The sequence below is a fragment of the Thamnophis sirtalis genome, unplaced genomic scaffold (genome assembly GCF_051295495.1).
Source record: "Thamnophis sirtalis isolate CommonGarterSnake01/CBP01778 unplaced genomic scaffold, rThaSir2_p1.2 scaffold_2, whole genome shotgun sequence".
Classification (NCBI taxonomy): domain Eukaryota; kingdom Metazoa; phylum Chordata; class Lepidosauria; order Squamata; family Natricidae; genus Thamnophis; species Thamnophis sirtalis.
The window spans coordinates 9,603,399-9,627,775 of NW_028261382.1; the positions used below are offsets into that span (position 1 = coordinate 9,603,399).

The 24,377-nt window shown below is 43.4% G+C and overlaps 1 protein-coding gene across 3 annotated transcripts in view; it reads left to right on the forward strand.

Annotated features, from left to right (window-relative positions):
• TRPM7 (transient receptor potential cation channel subfamily M member 7) overlaps nt 1-24,377 on the forward strand; it is a 69,780-nt gene that overhangs the window by 34,028 nt on the left and 11,375 nt on the right. For 2 of the 3 annotated variants that reach the window (XM_087704238.1, XM_087704237.1), the window contains exons 12-28: nt 297-431; nt 721-774; nt 1,560-1,700; nt 2,882-3,016; nt 4,329-4,609; nt 6,666-6,894; nt 8,997-9,152; nt 10,354-10,497; nt 10,613-10,741; nt 13,069-13,353; nt 15,132-15,306; nt 16,282-16,408; nt 17,415-17,599; nt 18,173-18,305; nt 19,608-20,713; nt 23,208-23,284; nt 24,015-24,074. In XM_087704238.1, coding sequence (XP_087560364.1) covers nt 297-431; nt 721-774; nt 1,560-1,700; nt 2,882-3,016; nt 4,329-4,609; nt 6,666-6,894; nt 8,997-9,152; nt 10,354-10,497; nt 10,613-10,741; nt 13,069-13,353; nt 15,132-15,306; nt 16,282-16,408; nt 17,415-17,599; nt 18,173-18,305; nt 19,608-20,713; nt 23,208-23,284; nt 24,015-24,074 — 3,552 coding nt within the window. The remainder of the gene's footprint in view (nt 1-296; nt 432-720; nt 775-1,559; nt 1,701-2,881; nt 3,017-4,328; nt 4,610-6,665; nt 6,895-8,996; nt 9,153-10,353; nt 10,498-10,612; nt 10,742-13,068; nt 13,354-15,131; nt 15,307-16,281; nt 16,409-17,414; nt 17,600-18,172; nt 18,306-19,607; nt 20,714-23,207; nt 23,285-24,014; nt 24,075-24,377) is intronic. The other variant, XM_087704239.1, reaches the window with a different exon arrangement.

A 24,377-nucleotide genomic window follows, 5' to 3' on the forward strand; every position in this document is an offset into this window, starting at 1 on the left:
AAGCTGTAGTGGGGCAATGGTTAGAGTGCAGTACTGCAGGCTACTTCTGCTATCTACTGGCTGCAGTTCGGCAGTTCAAGTCTCACCAGGCTCGATGTTGACTCAGCCTTCCATCCTTCCGAGGTGGGTAAAATGAGGACCCAGATTGTTGTAAAACCGCTTAGAGAGGGCTGTGAAGCACTGTGAAGTAGTATATAAGTCTAAGTGCTATTGTTGTATTTGGGCAATGTGGTGTCAAGTTTTGTATTTCTATCTATTGTTCAATTTAAACATGATCCTCTTACAATTTCATTCAGGTTGGCTCTTTAGAGCAGGCTATGTTGGATGCTCTTGTGATGGACAGAGTTGCCTTTGTGAAACTTCTTATTGAAAATGGAGTAAGCATGCACAAATTTCTGACAATTCCCAGACTGGAAGAACTTTACAACACTGTAAGTTGAAGACCATCCATTGCAAAATCTCCATCTACTGTTTTTAAAATCTCTGTCATGGAGCTAGGCTTACATATTCAGCTAGAAACCAAGCAAAATGTATTGATGGGTTTGAGGGAAATTACAAATTTGCAAAGTATTTCCGTTTTAGTTTTAAATATTGCAAAAATACAGCTATTTTGCATGTTAAACCAAAATAAGTAAACAGTCAGCATTTAGCCATTCTTTTCTAATTTGTTGCTTGCCTGAAATTATCTAAAAGTCTTCATTTTTCCCTTTCTTCATCAAGAAACAAGGCCCAACAAATCCAGCATTGTTTCACCTCGTTCGAGATGTCAAACAGGTAAAGATTTCAGTTGCTAAAGTGACTTCACATTCCTTAGAACCTCGTAAACTGTATTCACCTCCTCCCTTCTCTCAGTTTAGTATAATTTTGTTTCTGACATGGTTGTGGGAGTTGTAGTTCCAAACTATCTGAGGGGCAGGAGGCAGGGGTAGGCGTCAAAAGTTCCAGCAACAGGTTTGCTGCACCGTTGCTGGGTGGGCGTGGCCTACGTAGACTCCTGCACCACGTTGGGGGGTGCTTTTTGCCCTCCCCAGACTCTGGAGGCTTCCTTTGAGCCTCCGGGAAGGCAAAAACTACTTCCCCTGGGCTCCGGAGGCTAGAAACGGCTTGTTTCCGGACTTCCAGAACTTCCGGTAGGCCCATTTTTTGCTCTCCCCATGCTCTGGAGGCTTTTGTCGAGCCTCCGGGAGGGCGAAAACTGCTTCCCCTGGGCTCCGGAGGCCAGAAACAGGCCCATTTCCAGGCTTCTGGAACCTCCGGTAGCCCCGTAGCACGCAGGCCCTGCACTTATTTTGCATGATTGGAGACTCCTGGGGTGGAGTGGAGGGGCGGGGTGGGCAGAGCCAGCTAGGAGTGGCATTTGGGGGTTTGCCAAACCGAGCAGAATCCTAGCTAGAGGATCGCCCGAACCCGTGCGAACCCCCAGCAGCCCATCCCTGGAAGGGAGTTAATCAAGGGGGAGGGCGGCTATTTTATTTAGCCAATCCTTTTAAAAAAAAAAAAATTTAACGACACCAAAATGTTTTGAACCTCAGTTCTAAATTTCTATTTTTCGTCTATAGGGAAACCTTCCTCCAGGGTACAAGCTCACTCTGATTGACGTTGGTCTTGTGATCGAATACTTAATGGGAGGAACCTATCGGTGCACGTACACAAGAAAACGCTTCCGGGTGATCTACAACAGCCTCAGTGGCAGCAACAGGGTATGCGGTGTGTTCTTTATAATGTGAAAAAAAACAAAAATGCGTTTTCCAACACGCAAGTCGAGTTGGCTTCTTGCAAATCAGCCTTTCTCCCTTGTTGGCTCTGCCTGTCCACTAAGATCTTGTGCCGATACTCCAATTGTAGTCTTTAATCCTAGGCAAACCTGACGCTCTCAGTTAGCCATCTCCATCAGATCTTAGTTGATGTGCAGGTACATCAGGGAGGAGGGCCCCCCGTTCAGATAATCAAGGCTAAGTTGTATAAAAGCTCTGCAGGACATTGCAAGCGGTTCCACCACAAAACTGCGGTAGACTAAAGCGCGCTCGACGAAAGCGCGTACCTGACGTCATCACAGCACGACGAAAACATCACGCTGTGAGCGGTAAAGTTAAAATTAACGCGAAAACCTTACCCTAACCCCCCTAAACCTAATCCTAAACCTAACCCTAAACCTAACCCTTAACCTAACGCTAAACCTAACGCTAACCCTTAACCTAACCCTAACCCTAACGCTTAACGTAACCCTAAACCTAAACCTAACCCTAAACCTAACCCTTACTTTTACGTGAATCGGCTTGCTTTAAAAGCGCTTTTTAAAGCGCCCTTTTTTCTCTGCGGTCGTATTTGTCGCGCTGCTGATGACGTCAGGTATGCGCTTTAATCGGGTGCGCTTTAGTGGACCACGGTTTTGTCGTGCCACGATTGCAAGCATCCCGGTAGAAACCTAGTAAGCCCATGCAATGCTTTCAGAGCAGAAGTGATTTGTTCAGGGTAAGAGGCCTCCTTCTGGATACTCAGATTAGGTCCAGAGCATTTCACATGCATTTTCTAAGGGAACAGAAATATTATTTCTACTGAATATTCCAATAGACTTTTAAGATAGGTGAGTTTTGGCTATTCAAGTAGCCTTCTAAGGTATCCCAGTTTTTCAGACAGAAGCTGGACGAGAGGTCCCCCTTCCCCAGTGCATTCATAACCGACTTGCAATTAATCTGTGATGTCCCCATTCTCTCACATCTGTGGTTTTATATTAGGCCGTATCGCTTATTTAAAATCCATCCGGGTTTTATAATTTTAGGTTTCTATTGTTTCGTACAAGTTTGGCAACATATTGGAATAAGCATCTTTTTCATTTGTTCTTAACCTTTTAAAATATATGTGTGTGTGTGTGTGTATGTAGCGGTCCGGGCGAAATGCTTCAGGCAGCACTCCTCAGTTGCGTAAAAGCCACGAACCTTTTGGGAACAGGGTGGATAAGAAAGAAAAAATGCGGCACAATCACTTCATCAAAACTGCACAGCCTTATAAACCAAAGGTAAGCAACAAGCGGGCTGTTCCCTTGGCATGAATATTAGTGCTACATACTGTACATAATACATTCTGCTTCTTGTCAATTGTTCTATTTTTTGTTTCAATATATAAAACAGAGAGCAAAGGAAAACACAAAAACAAATCATTAAACCTTGGTAACAGAAATTATTATTCACCCATTTTTCCATTGTTCTATTTTGGGAAAAGGCTCATAAACAGAATGTGAACAAAATATCTTTAATCCAAGATTGTAAATCTGTGGAAGTTCTGTTTCTTTGATCCGGAAGAGTGTTGTACTTCAGTACTAAAGAAATCCATAAGATTTCATAGTGGTAAATTTTAGATTTGGGATATACCATATTTTTCGGAGTATAAGACATGAGATGCACCAAGATTTTGAAGAGGCAAAGTAAAAAAAAAAGTTTTTGCACTCTGCAGACCTCCCAGAACCGGCCCATTTTTTGCAAAAACAGGCCCGTTTTTTGCTCATTTGTGCCCTCCCCAGCCCCCAGGAGCACTCTGAAAGCCTCCTAAAGGCTATGCACAGCCATTTTTGCAAAGAAGGCGGAGTTTCGGAAGGCCAAAAATGCTGTATTCAGTGTATAAGACGCATTCAGATTTTCACCCTCTTTTTGGGAGGGAAAGGGTGCATCTTATACTCTGAAAAATACGGTGTGTGTGTGTGTGTGTGTGTGCGCGCGCACACACACACACACACACAGATCCCAAAATTATAATCATCCTTGAATCATCTTATCTAGCATTTTGTGAATATCAAATTAAAACAGGACAAGTCCATATCACAAAAGTTAATGTCCCTTTATGTGGTCAACATGTGCTATGTAAATTAACCTTTTAATTGAGGTTCTCTAGGCTTAGGTAAGGAAGCTATACCGAAGTAGGGATCAAATGTTTTGCAGATATTCTTGCTGCGTTCCAACTACCATTGTTTGTTTAGATGCGTGGGAGCTAGCAAAAGGAAGTTCAGGTTAAAAAAATAGCCATATTATCCCCTCAAATTTTCCTCATTGCATTCTTTGACAGGAAAGATGATTGGGAATGTTGCCCAGTGTTCCTGTATACCCGTCCCTTGTGCTCCCCATTTTCTGGCCATCCCATAATGTAGATACGAGCTGCTCTTAAGGGACTGGAAATAATTCCAGAAAGCCAATGCTAATTGTACGATATTGTTCCTTTTTTCCTCGTTTGAAGTTGTGCCGGATACTATTGAAGGTTTTGCCCTAAACTTTTTTTAAAAAAAAATTACGAGTTCTTCAATTATAGGTTCTTGGTTCCCCCCCCCCTCTTTTTGAAAGGCTGATACTGCCACAGATGAAGGAAAAAAGAAAAAAACCAAAGATGACATTGTCGATATTGATGATCCGGAAACCAGGCGCTTTCCGTACCCTCTTAATGAGCTGTTACTTTGGGCGGTGCTAATGAAGAGGCAGAAAATGGCGCTCTTCTTCTGGCAGCATGGCGAAGAGTCCATGGCAAAAGCCTTAGTGGCCTGCAAGCTTTACCGTTCCATGGCCTACGAATCAAAACAAAACGACCTGGTCGACGATACCTCAGAAGAACTAAAAGAATACTCCAGGTGAGCATTTCAGCTTCTTGCGTATCACGTCATATCTTGTTCGACAAAATTATACTTTGTAAAAGGACAACAGTCCCAGAGTTAGAATCAATGGTCTCTGTTAGGTAAGCTCCCTGTTGGGAGAGCGAGTACGTTCAGTGAAGCGTTGTGAGAGTTGTGTTGGAGAACACACAAACCAGCATACAGAGACACTGCAGTTTAAATAGGCTTTTATTTTCATGGAAATAGAGGTATCAGAGTCCATCAAACAGTCCAAGTCATATACGCATAAGACAGTCATCAATGTCGTTCATTTAAGGGATAATCCAAATAACATAGTCCACTAACATATAATCAGTCCAGTAATCAAGGTTTGCTAAGAGTTGCAAAACTTACAATAGCTCACGGCACTCAGGTTAAATCAGTCCAGCATCTAACAAACAGAGAGAGAACTAACAGTCGTTCTGGCTCCCTCTTATGGCCGATTGAGGAAAACAGCACCCAATCACATTTTACAGTATGCTTTAAAGAAACAATTACAGCATTGCTACATGATTTATAGATTGCCAACCCAGCCATTAGAATTATATTCCTAACAGTCTCTTTCATTCTACGGCTGGATATTTCCTTTCGATTTCTTCAAAAGGACCAGTTAAATCGCTTGTGTTAGTTTCTCTCATTTCATTGGGTGAGATTTCATTTGTTTTTGGAAATTCAACAACAGTTCCAGGAACGGTGTGAATAAATGAAGCATTTTCCTGAATCAGATACTGATTCTCCTTAGGAAGAAAAATAACGGGACTTGAGAGTTAAAATAAAAACTGTTATTATATTTTTTTGGGGGGGAATCTTCCATTTTGTATCTTTCTATCTCTTAAACGCATAGAACAGTGTTGGATCAAACTTCTTTGGCACCAAGTGCCAAAACGGGAGCGTGCGCATGTGCACACATGCATGCCAGAAACCAGAAAAGCATGTGCGCGTGCTGGGAGGCTGCTCATCCAGTTTACGGCACACGCATGCACCCTGGGCGGCTGCTCTTCTGGTTTCTGATGCGCATGCGCAACCAAAGACCAGCTGGACAGTATGCACGCACGTGTTAGAAACCAGAAGAGCAGCCACCCAGGGTGCATTCATGAAATCTTCTGGTTTCCAGTGTGTGCATGCGCTCTGGCCAGCTGGTCTTCACGCGCATGTGTGCCAGAAGACCAGGTGGCCCGGTGTGCATGGGTGTGCTGGAAAAACTGGAAGAGCAGCCACTCGGTGCACAGCTGCAGTTGCTCTTCTGGTTTTCGGCACTCCCGCGCACATGAAGAAGACCAGCTGGCCAGCACACAGGAACCTGGAAGAGCAACAAGCAACGGCTCACGTGCTCTGAGAGATGGCCTTGCATGTCACTTCTGGCACGCATGCCATAGGTTTACCATCACGGGTATAGAATTTAAAAACAGGTGCGTTCTGTCCAGTGGTGGGTTTCAAAAATTGTTCGAACCTACTCTGTGGGTGTGGCCTCCTTTGTGGGAGTGGCTTGCTGCCCATGTGACCGGATGGGAGTGGCTTGCTGCCCATGTGACCGGATAGGAAGATGCCGACGACACTTTTCAGAACCACCTTAAATTACCTCACACACAGCACTGGCATGCATAAGAATATGATGTAAACTTGTTTTTTAAAAGGCATCTTTGGTTTGCGTTAAAACAACTTCAACACACACAATGTTCTGATTGCACCACAAACACAGTAGTCATCCTTACCTTTCACAGAGGCACTGAGTTTTATAAATAGGAGCATGATAGTGTAGAATAATCATATCCAAGGACCAGTGGAGGGTTTCAAAAAATGTTGGAACCTCTTCTGTAGGTGTGGCCTGCTTTCCGGGTCCACTGGTGGAACCTCTTCTAACCGGTTCAGTAGATTTGACGAACCGGTTCTACCGAATAGGTGCGAACTGGTAGGAACCCACCTCTGGTTCTGTCAGTCTAGGCAAGTCAGGTTGATGATTGGTGCACTTGTTTGTGTACCTGTTGTTCATATGCATCTTCAAATGCATTTTGTTTCCTCTCTCCCTTTTCCTCAGTGAGTTTGGAGAGCTGGCCGTTGAGTTATTAGAGCAATCCTTTCGGCAAGATGAAACAATGGCGATGAAGTTACTCACGTACGAGCTAAAAAACTGGAGTAATGCCACCTGCCTTAAACTAGCCGTGTCTTCACGCCTCCGTCCTTTTGTAGCACACACTTGCACCCAGATGTTGCTATCGGATATGTGGATGGGAAGGCTGAACATGAGGAAAAATTCATGGTACAAGGTAGGCTCCATTCGGGGTTTGTTTTCATCGGATGCCTTGAGTGTTATTGCAATTGCATTATACAAAAATAATATCTGCAAGCGTGTAGTTCTATAGTCTCTGTCACTGTCATCTTTATTTAGGGATGTGTAAAAATCAAAGCTGGAGGTGGTGTTGAAATGCACAGTAATTTTTCTTTTGACGCTGTATTATCTTTTTTGAAAAAGGTACAGACCTATAGAAGGCCGAATCCAGGCAAGTAGCTCTTAAGTAGAGATGGATCTCTAGTTCATCATGAGAACTAATCTACTACTAAAAAAAACTTAGTGGTGACCCATTTAACAGACTCAACCCCCATGTAAAACTGAACTGTAATTAAGCTTCCTACAGGTAGTAAAGTAAAATGCGATGTAGAAAGTCTTCATATTTATGCTTCATTTTAGTAGCATGAGCTGAGCAAGTGAGAGCTTCCTCACAATTCAGACAAAGCCTCAGGGTACGAATGGGGTAAGTTTTCAGAATGGTACAAGACAAGTAAGCCATATAGACTAGATTAACACCAGGAACCTCCATTTCTGTCCAGATAACCAGGCTGAAAATTTACCCCACTGTGTTCGAATGAAAGAAGGCACTTCTATTTAAAAAAAAAAACCAAAGCCTTTCAGTCCTTTTACAGAAAACTCCTGAAGTCTCCTTTTTAAAATAAGAGTGTGTGATTACAGTATTTTTGGGGGTATAAGGCACACTCCCTTCTCCCCTAAAAGAGGGTGAAATTTTGGGTGCGTCTTATATACCAAATGTATCCAAACATGCGAAGCACGGAGGAGGCGGTGGTCTGTGGCAATCCCTGCAGCTTGGAACAGCTGATTGGGGGAATTCAGAGGGGCTTATCCACCCGCCTATCAGCTACTCATGTTGAATCAGGCTGCAATAATGTGATGAAGTTGACCTGGCTGTTTGCTATTTGCTGCAAGGATGTGTCAGAGTTTGCAGCAACAATCGCATTCAGAAAGCACACACAAGTAACTGATTCAGCAGGATTCAATAACTTCTCTTTATATATAGTATAACACATGAAGTAAATATACAATACCAAAAGCAGCTTTTCCAACATGGTAGTTCAGCAGAGGAGAGAAGTTTCACTTTCAGTTTTAGTTTCAGATATCAGCACAGCATGCAGCTTTAGTACAGAAGAAGCCACGCCCAGGCTCCTCGCTGTCTCCTTCCTTGTTGCTCACACAGCAATAGCAATAACAATAGCAGTTAGACTTTCAGCCCTCTCTAAGCGGTTTACAGAGTCAGCATATCGCCCCCACAGTCTGGGTCCTCATTTCACCCACCTTGGAAGGATGGAAGGCTGCGTCAACCTTGAGCCGGTGAGATTAGAACCGCTGAACTGCAGATAACAGTCAGCTGAAGTGGCCTGCAATACTGCACCCTAACCACTGCGCCACCTCGGCTCCCACTGTGCCACCTCGGTGCAAACAGCCCTCAACTCTCTCACACACTGACAGGATGCTAGCCAGATGAATACCATGGATGCTGGTAGGCAGAGGCAGAATTCCGCCCCCCACCTCCTTTATTTTCCTTTCCAAAATCTAAGGTGCTCCGGAGCGTCTTCTACTCCGAAAAATACGGTAGTCTTGTCTTGGGTTTGGTTTGTGGCCCCTTGCTTGCTTTGCTCTTCAGCAAAGAACCCTTTGAAGTGGCCTCATGCTTCATTTCTCCAAAGATACGGAAAAGAAAAGAAGCTTTACAAAGATTGAGTCAGTTAAACTTGGCTGCGGAAATCAAAATACAATATGGGGGGGGGGGGGGTAGGGGGAAGATACGACGAAGGATGGGAATTTGTACAAACCCATTTAGCTGGATGATATTTTAGATAGGGTTAGTTTTTTTCCCCTCTTGGGGAAACTGGGTATATTTGTAAGCTGCTCAATATAAGCATTCTTCTACATCTTTTACTTGCTACCTGACAGATTTTGCTGGAATAAGGGTGGGGAGAGAAAGCAGGAATCTGTGTGCTGGGTGGTGTTTTTGTTTTTTTGTTTTACTTTCTTTTGTTTCTAAGCACTCTCGCGTGGAAATAATCCTTTAAATTGTCCGATGCTAACATTTCACAGGTAATCCTGAGCATCCTTCTCCCCCCTACTATATTAATGCTGGAATACAAAACCAAGGCCGAAATGTCTCACATTCCTCAGTCCCAGGATGCACATCAAATGACGATGGAAGACAGTGAAAACAATTTTCAGAACATAGCAGAAGAAATACCAATGGTAAGTCTTCACATCCATTCCAAGGACCCAGTTATACTTGCCCCTGTTAAAGCCAGTCAAACAAATTAGACGCTTCCTTTATTTGCACTCATGCCAGAAGCACCAAGGCCCAGTTTGAAAGGGTTGGATGTCACTGGGGGGACCCAGTTGGGGGCTTCTTGCTGGAATGGAATAGAATAGAATAGAATAAAGAGAGTTGGAAAGGATCTTGAAGGTCTTCTAGTCAACCCCCTGCTTAGGCAGGAAATCCTATACCATTTCAGACAAATGGCTGTCCAATCTCTTCTTAAAAAACTTCCAGTATTGGAGCATTCACAGCCTCTGGAGGCAAGTTGTTTTGATTAATTGTTCTCGCTGTCAGGAAATTCCTCCTTAGTTCCAAGTTGCTTCTCTCCTTGATTAGTTTCCACCCATTGCTTCTTGTTCTACCCTCAGGTGCTTTGGAGAATAGCTTGACTCCCTCTTCTTTGTGGCAGCCCCTGCAATATTGGAAGACTGCTATCATGTCACCTCTAGTCCTTCTTTTCATCAGACTAGACATGCCCAGTTCCTGCAACCGTTCTTCATATGTTTTAGCCTCCAGTCCCCTAATCATCTTCGTTGCTCTTCTCTGCACTCCTTTTAGAGTCTCAATATCTTTTTTACATTGTGGATGCAAAAGTCGATGCAGTATTCCAAGTGTGGCCTTACCAAGGCATTACAAAGTGGTATTAACACATTACGTGATCTTGATTCTATCCCTCTGTTTTTACGCAGCCTAGAACTGTTGGCTTTTTTGGCAGCTGCAGCACACTGCTGACTCACATTTAAATGATAGGAGCTTCGAGTGATGGATAATAGCTCAACCCCGCCCTACTGCAGCCCTCGGGTCTCAAATACGGCTTGCTAACATCCTGCCCAGTATTCCAACTACTCAAGCCACCATGCTCCTAGGAACTTGCTATAGACCAGGATCGAACACTCATTTATTTAGCTTAGTATTGCTGACACTGAAGAAAGCAGCTGTCAGGAGCGTCCGTAGATCTTTCTTCAGTCGTGTTTATACATCCTGGGAGCTGAATTGGGACTTTTGTTCCAGGAGAGAATTGTATTGCCACTCTATCACTGACTTTGACTATGTCAATCCCATCAGGTACTCTTAACCACAAAAATACAGCGCTTACCAAGTGTAGGTCAATTAACCATGTTGCTTTAATCTTAGGAAGTCTTCAAAGAAGTCCAGGTCTTGGATCATTCTGACGTAAAGCATGACATGGAGAGCATGATAAAACCGAAGAGGCTTCCCATTACACGGAAGTTTTACGCTTTTTATCACGCGCCAATAGTGAAATTCTGGTTCAACACGGTGAGTTGGTTTTAGTTGTGGTAAAGAATTACTCTTCCCCCTCCGGGAATCTTTTTTGTTTTTGTTTTTAACCTATCCAGATGGATATCTTAACACTTGTCTTGTCTTTTGTTAGTTGGCCTATATAGGATTCCTGATGCTTTACACCTTTGTGGTTCTGGTGAAAATGGAAGAATTGCCTTCGGTTCAGGAATGGATTGTCATTGCTTACATTTTCACACTGGCGGTTGAGAAAATCCGCGAGGTATGTCTGCCTTAACATTGTTCCACTGAAGAGGGTTTCAAATGCTTCATCAGAAAAGAAAAAAAAAACAAAACCCAATAACAGTGGACTGAATTTGTTGTACAAAGAGGGTATGCACAAGTTGTACTTTGCCAGTCCACCATAAATGGTTCAAAGTGGGATAGTCAATCTGGTCCTGTGTATAATGTTTGCGTTAAGAGTGTGTGAAGCTAAAAAGCATAAGGGCTTTTAAGCTGCTTTTTTTCAAGGTTCTCGTCATACAATTTGGAGACCACCTGTGTGATTTAACAGACATATTGTTTATATGCACAAGTTTGGATACAGACGTTCCAAACATCTTAGAGGTCCAGAAATTACCAAGCCTGGTGCCAGTTCCACCATAATCTTTTCCCCCCCTCTCCCCTTTATATTGTAAGGTTTGCCTGACCAGATCTTAAGATGCAAATAATGTATCTTTTATTCATAGCTGATCCCCTTAAAACTATATTTGTGCAATCCAGAGCCTAGTATAGATGCTCGTACTTCTGGTGTCATCTTCCTTTTCTTTAAATACCATGCCTCTGTGTTTTTTCCTGTTGGCTATTGGCACGGTTTCATCTAACGTGTGTTCTGACCTAGGCTTCCCCAAAAAGCCCGAGGCAGATTCCTGGTCCCAACAAAACCCCTTTTATTAAACAAATGTGAATTCGTCTCATTCACATTCAGCAAAGGCATGGTAAAAAGTCTTTCAAAGGTGAATTTATGACCACAGACCTTATCTAGCTTGGAAAGCTGCCATGTAGATATTTTCCAAACACAGTGCTGTGCAAAGAAAGACTTCGGAGATTCACGGACAGATCTTCACACTCCTGAAATGAACGAATGAATGAATGGTTTCCTGCAAAAGCCCACTCCCCTTTTTCTCCTCTTTTATTTCCTATGGGAGGGGCCATTCACCGTTCACCTGTGGCCTTAATCCCAAGTCGACCCTGATTTCTTAGTTGTTCTTGTCTTCTGGCAGCTCTGTGCATGTGCACACTGGGAACAGGCTCCTGCTGTTCCTCTGCCTCACTGTTGTCTAGCTCCAAAGGCAGCTGAGAACTCCCAGATGGCCTTGGCCCCATCTCTGCCTCCGATGCAGAGCCCTCGTCTGAGCCTTCTCCATCCTCCAAGATTGGCCCATGATCCTCCCCAACTTCCTCACTGTCCGACTCTGCTGCCAGCCCCACTGATGGGCCACAGCAATGTGTGCCAACAGTAACCAGAGCAAATACAAGCAAATGTGCCTTTTAATAGTGTTTCTCGATTTTTTCACTCATGGGCCCCTTCTGGCCTTGTTTTTCTCCATTGCCTTCTTGAAATATCCTAAGCTTCCTAGGGGGCAGTTTTCTATTGTGGTTAAGGTGCTTCCCTAAAGACCAGGAAATGATGAGTCACTTTCTCTTAACTCAGCCCTCCTTACAGGGTTGTTTTGTGGGGAAAGTTGGAGGCAGAATTACTACCGGTATGGTCATTGAGCTGGCCAAATATATAGTGAGCTGCAGTGACGCAGAATACTGTATTGCGGGCTAACTCTGCCCACAGACTGGCGTTCAATCCTAATGGAGCTCAACCTTCCATCCTTCAGAGGTCAGTAAAATGAGGACCCAGATTGCTGGGGCCAATATGTTCCCAGAGAATGCTGTAAAACACTATTGGGCGGTATACAAGTCTAAAAGCTATTGCCAGGAGTGGGCTGCTATGGGGTTCACCCAGGTTGGGGAGAACCCATAGCTAATATTATGGCCGGTTCGGAAACCTCCAAATCCCACCCCTGAATGGCCCCCCCACCCTGCCCCTCCCCTCCCAGGAGTCTCCACGCGGCCCATTTTGGATGTGACGTAAGTGCAGGGCCCGCATGGAGGCTCGGTGGGGGGGAGGAAGGGCCTCCCGGAAGGGCCCGTTTCCGGCCTCCAGAGCCCAGGGGAGGCAGTTTTCGTCCTCCCAGAGGCTCAAGAAAAGCCTCAGGAGCCCGGGGAAGACAAAAATGCGCCCCCCCCCCCAAATCCCGCTGTGGTTCAGGAGGCCGACTAGGCCATGCCCACCATGTCCATGCCCACCCAGCAACTGGGTAGAGAGTCCATTGCTGAAATTTTTGAAGCCCACTCCTGGCTATTGCTATATAAAACTGGAAACCACTGCCTTATAACCCTGGTTTGTAAAGCTACTGCCATGATTGTTGGTCTCTAGTTTCTGACATTCAACAGATTGCTGTGGGTTCATGTTAACAGCCACCTAATCAGGCCGTTAATGTCCTTGATATGAACCAAAATTGATCATACCCGATTTTCTTGTTATTTTTAATACAGATCTTTATGTCAGAAGCTGGAAAGATTAGCCAGAAGGTTAAAGTGTGGTTCAATGATTACTTCAACATCAGTGACACAATAGCCATTATCACTTTCTTCATTGGTTTTGTACTAAGATTTGGAGCAAAAGGGAACTTCCATGAAAATACTTACAAAGAAAATTATGTTTTCGTTGCTGGAAGACTCATTTACTGCCTGAATATAATATTTTGGTATGTGAGACTGTTGGATTTTCTGGCTGTAAATCAACATGCTGGACCCTACGTCATGATGATTGGGAAAATGGTAAGATTGAACAAATATATCTTGTGGTTGAATTTTTAATGCAAATAAATTTCTTTTTACTTTACTTTCAGTAAATTAAGATAGATAGACTTTATTTAGCAGTTAATTCTCAGCATGGGAGGAATATTATAGAACTGTTGTTGTTGTTAGTTGCAAAGTTGTGTCCGATCCATTGCGACCCCATGGACAACATTCCTCCAGGCCTTCCTGTCCTCTACCATCCTCTGGAGTCCATTTAAGCTCACGCCGACTGCTTCAGTGAACTCCATCCAGCCACCTCATTCTCTGTCGTCCCCTTCTTCTTTTGCCTTCTATCGTTCCCAGCATTCGGCTCTTCTCCAGGGAGTCCCTCCTTCTCATTAGGTGGCCAAAATATTTGAGTTTCCTCTTCAGGATCTGGACTTCTAAAGAGCAGTCAGGGTTGATCTCCTCTAGGACTGACTGGTTTGATCATCTTGCAGTCCAAGGGACTCGCAGGAGTCTTCTCCAGCACCAGGAGTTCAAAGGCCTCAATTCTTTGACACTCAGACTTTCTTATGTACCAAATTTCACAGCCATCCATTGCAACTGGGAAAACCGTAGCCTTGCCTAGACACACTTTTATTGGAAGGGTGATGTCTCTGCTTTTTAGTGTGCTGTCTAGATTTGCCATAGCTTTCCTCCCCAGGAGCAAGTGGCTTTTAATTTCTTGGCTGCAGTCCCCATCTGCGGTCATCTTGGATATATACAAATATAGGTGTGCTTGATTGTATATGCAGCATGATGTGGAATGGAAGCATCTATGAACTTTAATGATCACATTTAATGCTTTCCCATCCCCCATATTGTATTTGCTGCACATGTGTGATTTACACAGACGTTTCTCGCATATATATATATAGTCCACACATGTGACGTACTCTGGTTTTCTGCATTGAAATCATGGATTTATACATAGAAGGGTAGAGCATGTATCAGAACTGATATGCGGAAATAACAGGTGAAGCCAGGACAGCTGCTTCCAAGATTTAGTCCAAGTATCTCCCATTAATTGTTATAATTTTCATCTTGAAAGTGTAACATCAGCTTTTACAGTTTGGTGACAACTTTGAGCAGGGATCCAAAGCTTGGAGCGGCCCTAAGAGGATCAGGGTTCCATTCCATTCCTCTCTGGTTTATATACAGGTAGTCCTCGACTTACGACAGTTCATTTAACCACCGTTCAAAGTTACAACATCACTGAAAAAAGTGACTGATGACCGTTTTCCAGCATGCCTGTGGTCATGTGATCCAAAATTCAGATGCTTGAAAAAACAAAACATTTTTTCTTCTTGTGTTTTTCTTTCTGTTTTTAAAGATTAAAATATTTAATAAAAACTATTTAAAAACAAAAACAAAATTCGGATGCTTGGATTACCTGAACAGCCTATAAGTCAAGGCCTGCCTATCATCATCATCTTTTTACGACCCCATAATCCCTTGCGGAGTGAAGTCTGGGCAACTGAGTGGAGCGGAGTGTTTTAATGGCCAGATGCCCTTCCTGTCACCATCGCGGAGTTTTGTTCAGCAGATATATTCTCATGTGTGCCCAGAGAGAGAAATATCTGCCTCTACCGAGGATCGAACTCACACCCTCCTCATTGGGAGGCGAGAGCTCCATCCCTAGGCCACCGCACCAAATCAAGGACTACTTATACCTGATTGAAATCCATATCTTGAACATTTCTCATGTTGCACAAGGCTGCTGTGACCTTCTACTAATACTTTCAATTTCATTGACTCTTGCTCTGTTTTAACAGGTGGCGAACATGTTTTATATTGTCGTGATCATGGCCCTGGTCCTGCTCAGTTTTGGAGTACCTAGGAAAGCAATACTTTATCCTAACGAAGAACCCTCCTGGGTCCTAGCCAAAGATATTGTATTTCAGCCTTACTGGATGATATTTGGTGAAGTGTATGCTTATGAAATTGACGGTAAGTAATTATGATTTCATTGATTCATTTGTGCAGAGAAGAGCAACAAAGATGATTAGGGGACTGGAGGCTAAAACATATGAAGAACGGTTGCAGGAACTGGGTATGTCTAGTTTAATGAAAAGAAGGACTAGGGGAGACATGATAGCAGTCTTCAAATATCTCAGGAGTTGCCACAAAGAAGAGGGAGTCAAACTATTCTCCAATGCACCCGAGGGTAGGACAAGAAGCAATGGGTGGAAACTCATCAAGGAGAGAAACAACTTAGAACTGAGGAGAAATTTCCTGACAGTGAGAACAATTAATCAGTTGAACAATTTGCCTCCAGAAGTTGTGAATGCCCCAACACTGGAAGTCTTTAAGAAGATGTTGGATAGGCATTTGTCTGAAACGGTATAGGGTTTCCTGCCTAGGCAGGGGGTTGGACTAGAAGACCTCCACGGTCCCTTCCAACTCTGCTATTGTATTATTGTATTTATAACAGGGATTTCAAACTGGATTTCTTTAAGGGCTGGATCAGCATTTTAGTTCTCTTCCGTGGGCTGGGAGGGAAACGGGACAGACGCCTCCAGCAACACCCTGCAGACCAAAATGGGGTGCGGGGGCCCCCACGTGAGCCCTCCCCCCCAATGCCCCATTTTGGCTGGCAAAGTGCTGCAGGAGGTCATCCAGGCAGTAGGGAGGGAGGGGGGTGGATGGAATTTGCTATTTCCAGTCCGGCCCCACGAGCCAGATTTAAACACCCCGTGGGCCAGATCCAGCCTGCGGGCCTTGAGTTTGATGCCCCTGATTTATAATAAAAAGTCAGCATTGATCTGAACGTTTGATTTTGCAAACCTTTACCAGGTTAAAACCTTAACAAGGGATATTTTTAAATGAAATATTTCAGAGGTGTTGGGTTTAAAAAACAGATTGATGTTGGGTCACCTTTGTATCTGCCATATTTATGTTTCTTATTCTTTTTGATCTGCGCAGTATGTGCAAATAATTCCGAAGCTAAGCATCGCTGTGTCACAGGATCATGGCTAACTCCGTTTCTTCAGTCCGTATACCTTTTTGTGCAGTACATCATTATGGTCAACCTTCTCATCGCCTTTTTCAAGTATGTATGAACTTCACAGGACCCTTTGGTTATTAAACTGAGCTTTAGAAATTTCTTTGGTAGTTGTAGAACCATAGTAGAAGTTTTTTTTTTTTAAATCAATTTATCGTAATATAAAAAAAATAAAGGTAGTAGGGAAATGGGAAAGGAAAAGAAACAAGAAGTGTGGGATAACGGGGGAAACAAAAAAAAAACATTGACTTCAAACTTTTTTTTAGCATAGTAAAATGCAAAGTAAAATGGCAGCCTCAATTTTTTTTTTTTTTACGCATTTACAAATACTAGCTATCTAATCAGCAAATCCCTAAGTAAGTCAACATTTCATTTTTTCTGTGGCACGACAAAACCGTGCTCGACTAAAGCGCGCCTGATGAAACCCCGTTGCTAACGTCATGAACAGGGTGACAACAGCGAGCGCGGAGAAAGAAGGTGCTTTAAATAGCGCTTTTAAAGCAAGCCGATTCAAGTTAAGGTAAGGGTTAGGTTTAGGGTTAGATTTAGGGTTAGGTTTAGGGTTAGGGTTAGGGTTAGGATTAGGTTTAGCGTTAGGTTAAGGGTTAGGTTTAGGGTTAGGTTTAGAGTTAAGTTAATGGTTAGGTTTAGGGTTAGGTTTAGGATTAGGTTTAGGGGGGTTAGGTTTAGGTTTAGGGGTTAATTTTAGGTTTAGCGTTTACAGCGTGCTTTTTTCTCCACGCTGTTGTCGCGCTGTGATGACGTCAGCTACGCGGTTTCGTCGAGCGCCCTTTAGTCGAATGCGGTTTTGTGGTGGAACCCATTTTTTTTCTGCCTCAAGGACCAAGTCTAGAAGCAATTTCCAGATAGAAACAAAACTGGATAATTTAAAACAGTTAGTTTTACCATCTCTGGTAACAAACCATAGTACAGTTCTTGTAAATATGGATCTCTTTGCAGTATCATATGGGCAAAACTGGTTTGTAGGATATTTTTGTACTGAAACACTTACCTGGGTTTTTTTTTTAATATTCTTTCTTGTTTTTTTCCTTAGCAATGTGTATTTACAAGTGAAAGCTATCTCTAACCTTGTGTGGAAGTATCAGCGTTATCATTTCGTTATGACCTATCACGAGAAGCCCATCCTGCCTCCCCCTCTTATTATTCTCAGCCACATGGCTTCTTTGTGCTACTGCATTTGCAAACGAAGGAAGAAAGATAAAACTTCAGATGGACCAAGTAAGCACGGACAGAATACATAATGTCTTCTCTTCTGCTTCTTCTTTACCTTCAAAAATGCACCTGGGTATCTTTAAAAGTTGCTCGAAGGGAGTGGTGTCAGTGGCCAAGCGGGGGAGCTCTTGCCTTACAAGCTCTTGCCTGCTGTGAGTTGGATCCTAGGTAGCAGCACAATGAATAAACATCAGCTGTGAACTCTGCATTGGCAACAGGAAGGGCATCCGGCCAATAAACACACAGCTCCATTCAGTTGCCCTGACTCCACCCCGATTCAAGAGATTATGGGGTCATTGAAAGACCAAAAAAGAAATTGTGCAGGGAGGTTTCTCCTTTTTAAAAAAAAAAATATTCCTGTGTAATGCTGGATTCATCTCATCTTGGAATCTATAGAATATACATAGATTATACATACCTGTACATATCTGTAGAGTGTAGACTTTTAGGGTCTACACTAGAGGAACGTTATCGTTTCTCTTGCGCTGATCTCTGCAATTTTCCTGGTCTTTTTTTTAGCATGACAGACTATTCGTAGAACTTCTATAACTGTCTTGGTTTTTTTTTCCTGTTCCGTAGAACTGTTTCTAACAGAAGAAGATCAGAAGAAGCTTCATGATTTTGAAGAGTTGTGTGTTGAGATGTATTTCAGTGAAAAAGATGACAAATTCCATTGTCGGAGCGAAGAAAGAATTAGAGTCACCTCTGAACGGTAGGCAAATAATTCAACCACACACCCCCCTTTTTTTTATAGTAGAAGTATAAGCATTACTCACCCTAAAATGAACTTTCTCCATTTTTTTTAAAAAAAAATCTGTGCTTACCTTTGGTTTTGAAAAACACCACAGCATGGAAATCATATTCTGTGCCATTTGTACACAATGCAATAGGAAAATCATCTTCAGATGGTATTAATTGAGAAGGAGATAAGTCCAGAGTCATGGTTGAAGTAGAAATGTTCCATGACGTCTCCATGGAAAATAGCTTTACGGTCACTGATCTTTTCTTTTATGGCAGAATTAAAGTCCTTTAGTTTACAACTTGTTAGATGTCTAGCATCTTATCAAAACATGTGTTGTGGCTTGTCGGACGCGGGTCCCTCCACTCCCACGCTTCCTCCTCGAATCAGACGAGGAGGAAGCGTGGGAGTGAGGGACAGCATCAAGGCAACCTGAGAGCTCCGAGTGGGAAGAGGGAATGTTGGTGGCAGAGACAGACAGAGACAGAGGCAGAGCCTGGGCTGTCCGTCAGCCCTGAGGTTGAGAGTCAACAGCCCCCAGGTCTGGAGTTGGCTGATGGGGAAGAGGAGGAACAGCTGGGTCCAGTGCCTGATAAGCGGATGCGCAGAAGGCAGAGGAGAGGAGAGCAGTGGCAATCTGTGGGCCGGTCCTTGGGACAGAAAAGCAACCATTGCTAGCGAAGCCCCACCCTAGGTCTGGGGATAAAACGTAGGGGGCAGAGATGAATAGATGTGGCAGACGGTTCACCGACAAAAGCACGCCTGACGAAACCGCAGCGAGAAAACCGCGAGTTATAAACTGCGCCGACGAATGAGTGCAGAAGCGCACCGACAACAGCACACCGACAGAAGCGCGCTCTAAACCTAACCCTAAACCTAGCCGTAAATCTAACCCTGAACCTAACCCTGAACCTAACCCTTACCTTAACTTAAATCATGCTTCTGTCGGCGTGCTGTTGTTGGCGCGCTGTTGTTGGCGCGCTGTTGTCGGGCGCTGTTGTGGGCGCGTTGATGACGACGTGGTTTTCACGCTGCGGTTTCGTCAGCGCGCTTTTGTCGTGCACACATTTGTCGGGTCACGGTGGCAGACAACTATTCATCTTCCGATCGGATGGACTTGCTAGCCTGTGGTGATTGATAAAACGTTTTGTGTGGGCTGCTGTCACTCCTAATTAAAGGAATCGTTGATTGATTTCAGAGGGTTTGTAGTCAGAACAGCATCCCTTAGACCTTCTCTCTCTCTCTCTCTCTCTCTCTGTGATTATTTCTCTCCAGCGTTGAGCAGATGTGCATCCAAATCAAGGAGGTGGGCGACAGAGTCAACTACATCAAACGCTCCTTGCAGTCTCTGGACACGCAAATCGGCCACTTGCAAGACCTCTCTGCTCTCACTGTGGATACGCTGAAAACTCTCACCGCCCAGAAGGCCTCGGAAGCAAGCAAGGTCCACAATGAAATCACCCGGGAACTGAGTATTTCCAAACATTTGACCCAGAACCTCATCGACGACGTTCCCTTAAGATCTTCCATGTGGAGGAAGCACAGTATCGGCAACGCGTTTGGCTCTTCTTTCCCCCAAGGAGGCCTTGACGCTAATAACGCGGTGCTGTGCAACATATCTATGCAAGAAGAAAAAGACCCAGGACATAAGTTCTCTGGTTTCACCAAGGGGGACGAGTTCAATTTTCCCGAGGCGAGTTCCTCAGGGGGTGCCTTACTTCCAAAAGCTCTTTCTCCCACAGAACTTCGTCAAAGAGTACAGGGTATACAAGTATCCAAATACAGTAATAAAGTTAAAAAGGGGGGCAGTTCTTTAAACAGCCTCCCCTATCTAACATCTTTGTCCGCTAAGTTTTTTGTCAGCACTCCTTCTCAACCCATTTGTAAAAACCAGCCGGGAAGCACCTCAAAGGAAGAGGACGTTGTGGTCCCAAAGGCCGCTGAAGGAGAACACGCCGTTGAATTTGGTGCGTTTGTGGGTAAGTATCACCAGCTGAAAAGAGGGCATCCGGCTATTGCTGGGGGTTGCTGCAAAGTTCCATCTTCGGGCTTCTTTTGGCTCGCTTCCATCTCCCAAAATGGCGGCGGTTATGTCAAGTCTGGATTTATTGAGGAGGAAAACGATGGCGCTGCTGCAGAAAACCTTTCAGACCAAGAGAATGGCCAGACCTCTTCTAGTTTTGCGAAGACTGTTGCCCGAAGTAAATTCCAGGTGACTCTTGCTAAGGAAACCAGAAGCGTTCCTTGTAGTGGATTGAAAAAGACACGGGAAGTTGAAAGCCGGAACAGAAGTTTTCCAGAAATGTCAGCCAAGATCTCCAGTTTAAGTTCCGGTGTCACTGTACAACATCAGAAACTGTGGATCAAATCTAAACTGCAAGGTTTGATTTATCAAGAATTGTGTGTGATGCCTTTATGGATTTTGTGGTACTTTTGGTGCGCTCTGGTTTTTAATGTCTTGATTTCTTCAAGCTCTCCAAATGGTTCCCTTCTTTGTGAAAGTGTAAACTCCCTTTAAAAATAATAATAATAATAATCTTGAAATGTGGGCAATATTTTTCAGACATAATGGTGGTTGTGTCTGTCAACCGCAAATCAGAGCTTATAATTAAGAAGAGTGCTGCTCTGTCCAATGTTATATTTGTATCTTGATATAAAATATCAAGATACCCATACAAAAATATTGTCTGTTCCATGAAAAGATGTAAAAATTCCTTGTACCAATTTCTGCTTGTGTTAACGGGCTCTGTCAACTTTTCTCACAATGTCTATCACCTAACCACTGTTTTATTCACCTTTGGGGAATTGGCTACTGCAGCAAATTGCCTGTGCAAATCAAAATTTAGTATTCTGCTTTTTCTTCTTAACAGCAAAAAAAAAAAAAAAATCGCTTTAAATTGTGTTACTTACTTGCATCCTCTTTTTAATTGAAAAAAAATCAAAACAAAACCAAAACAGTGGAAGGATGGTGTTTAGATATTGGGAAAGAGGTGTACTAACAAAATGTGTGGACTTTAGATAATATAGGCTTTGTTTTCCCTTGTAAGTCGTTTTGGTGGCTCGCTGTAGGCGGAATGGTGTATTTTGTGTTGTAAAAAGAACTGATAATATAACCTAGTCACATTTAATTTAAATGTCATTAGCCAAGGGCCCTTCTGCAAACTTATTGATAGAGGTGCTAGATGTCAATTCCCATAAACTGTCATTGTAAGAGTATCAGTTGGGGAAGGTTAATTTAAATCAGGTGTGTCCAATCTGTGGCCCTCATGCAGTCCTGGACAGCTAGTAATGAACCCCCCACAAGATTATAAACTTTTAACGTTATGTGATTTTATATTATAAAATTATATTATATATAGGCCCCGAACAATTCCTTTTCACTCAAGCTAGCCAAAAGGTTGGACAGCCATGATTTAAATGTTGTGCTGATACATTTAAAATGTACACATAGTAAAAAACTCCTCATGGTAGGTCCCATTTTTCCATAGCTTCCATCTTTGCAGTGAGGCCAGCCTGCATGACTTACCCCGAATTGCACAATCTGTTCATTTCAAATGTGCTGATATCCATATATTGCGTATTTGTGGATGGGAAATCCAGTGTTAAGAGCCAAGGTGGTGCAGTGGTTAGAATGCAGTATTGCAGGTTATTTCTGCTGACTGCCTGCTGCCTGCAATTTGGCAGTTCGAATCTCACCAGGCTCAAGGTTGACTCAGCCTTCCATCCTTCCGAGATGGGTAAAATGAGAACCCCCAGATTGTTGGGGGGAAGAGGCTGACTCTGTAAACCACTCAGAGAGGGCTGTAAAACACTGTAAAGTCCTTTTTAATAGCAATAGCAATAGCAGTTAGCCATATATACCGCTTCATAGGGCTTTCAGCCCTCTCTAAGTGGTTTACAGAGTCAGCATATTGCCCCCAACAACAATCCGGGCCCTCATTTTACCCACCTCGGAAGGATGGAAGGCTGAGTCAACCCTGAGCCGGTGAGATTTGAACAGCCGAACTGCAGAACTGCAGTCAGCTGAAGTAGCCTGCAGTGCTGCATTTAATCACTGCGCCACCTCGGCTCAGTCAATTTAAGTGTAAAGTCCTTTTTAAGTGCTATTGCTATTGCTATAATGTGGACAGAGCAAGACATCATTGTTCCTTACATAAGAGTTAGGATAGGAGTTAGTACTTCTAAAGTCTGCCATGTGTCTACGAAGCATGAGAGAAAGAATAGCATGCTTCCGTGTCAAATATTTTTTTTATTGGGGGAGATTTATGTTTCGAAATTTTGATTATATCCAACTCTGCGTTTTCTACTGAGCAGCCCTTAGTAAAAATGTTAGCAATCCATGTTATGTACTCCTAGAAAACAAGATGAGAAGTTATTTTTGAATGCAGCAAATTGGAATGTTACTTTTTTCCTGGACGAATGCTTTTTCCAGGTCATCATTATGATGACAGTAACATTGTGGTGCTGGTGATGTAGTTTTATCCTACTTTTTATGTATAAATCAAGGTGCAAACATGCCTAATTCTCATGCCTCCTATCCTCCCCCGCCCCCCCCCCCAACCAACAACCCTCTCAGGTGCATTGGGTTGACACTCAGATAAAGGTGCAAAATCACTTAGCTGGCTTTCACATCTAAAGAAGGCCTAGAACTTAGTCCTGGTTTCTAGGCCACTGACCTCACCACTACATCAAAGAGACCACATCAAAGATAACCATTTCGTGGGGAAGATCAGTGGGACTGGTATTTTTTTTTTAAAATAAATTTAAAAAGAAATGTTTGTGCATTTTCAGATTCCAACAACATGTGAATAACGACAGTTGTACCTAAATCTGTAATCATTCTTGTTTTTTGCATGGTAATGCTGGCTGCTGTAGGTCACAGGGACAGCATGGAATTGCAGCGGTTTAAGGAGACACCGATGATGAGTAAAGAAAAAAGTGACAGCATTGAGGTAAGTGGGAGGAGGGATGGGAGGAATTTAGCGCTAGACTTTTGATGTAGAATTGATATGCAAGGGAGGACATCTCCGGGAGGGATCGAATGTGCCAAGGCCACTTTTGAAGCACTGAACTGAATTGTAGTTTCAGAAAACAGAATCCTATGGGTGTATTGTGTGTGTGTGTGTGTGTTTGCTTTGAAGTCAGTCTTGATCCTAGTAAGTACCTGGACAAATCCCTGTAGTTTTTCCTGCAAGATTTTCAGAAGTGTTTGCCATTGCCGAGGTGGCGCAGGGGTTAGGGTGCAGTACTGCAGGCCACTTCAGCTGACTGTTATCTGCAGTTCAGTGGTTCTAATCTCACCGGCTCAAGGTTGACTCAGCCTTCCATCCTTCCGAGGTGAGTGAAATGAGGATCCAGACTGTGGGGGCGATATGCTGACTCTGTAAACCGCTTAGAGCGGGCTGAAAGCCCTATGAAGCGGTATATAAATCTAACTGCTATTGCTATTGCCCATTTCCTGGGGCTGTGAAAGAGTGGCTGCCCAGCGGGCTTTGTGTGGCAAGCAGGACTAGAACTCCCAACCTCCTGGTTTCTAGTCTGCTGCTTGAAACTACTGCACTAAACTGGCTCTGGTTGTTTGGTTTTTTTTAATCCCTGGATTTTAGATGGACAGACAACTAAAACAAAGGTTACAGCCAAATCAGAACTAACTTTAAATGCCTTCCTCCTTCCCTTTGATAGGAGCAACAGGAAGACTTCAAAAAAGCAATTCTAGAAGGCATGGAGAAAACAAAAGAGAAGGTAAAATATTCCAGCTGTTCATTTCTGCATCAGGTCTGGGTGACATTTGTTCTGACCCAGCCTTGGCAAAAGCAAGAAACAGACTCCTTGTCACGAAAAACCCCCTCTTTATTTACCTCTTGTGAATTAATTGCATTCACCCACAAAAAGTCCATGCAGTAGTCCTTCAAGGAGTTAATGGCAGTACAGACCTTATCAGTTCCTTGCAATAATTGCAAGTCCGTGAGCTCCCAGCCAAAAGGCGGCAAATTAAGTTCTGGCAAGCAGTCTTTCTGGCACGAAACACAATGAGCAAAATGTTCA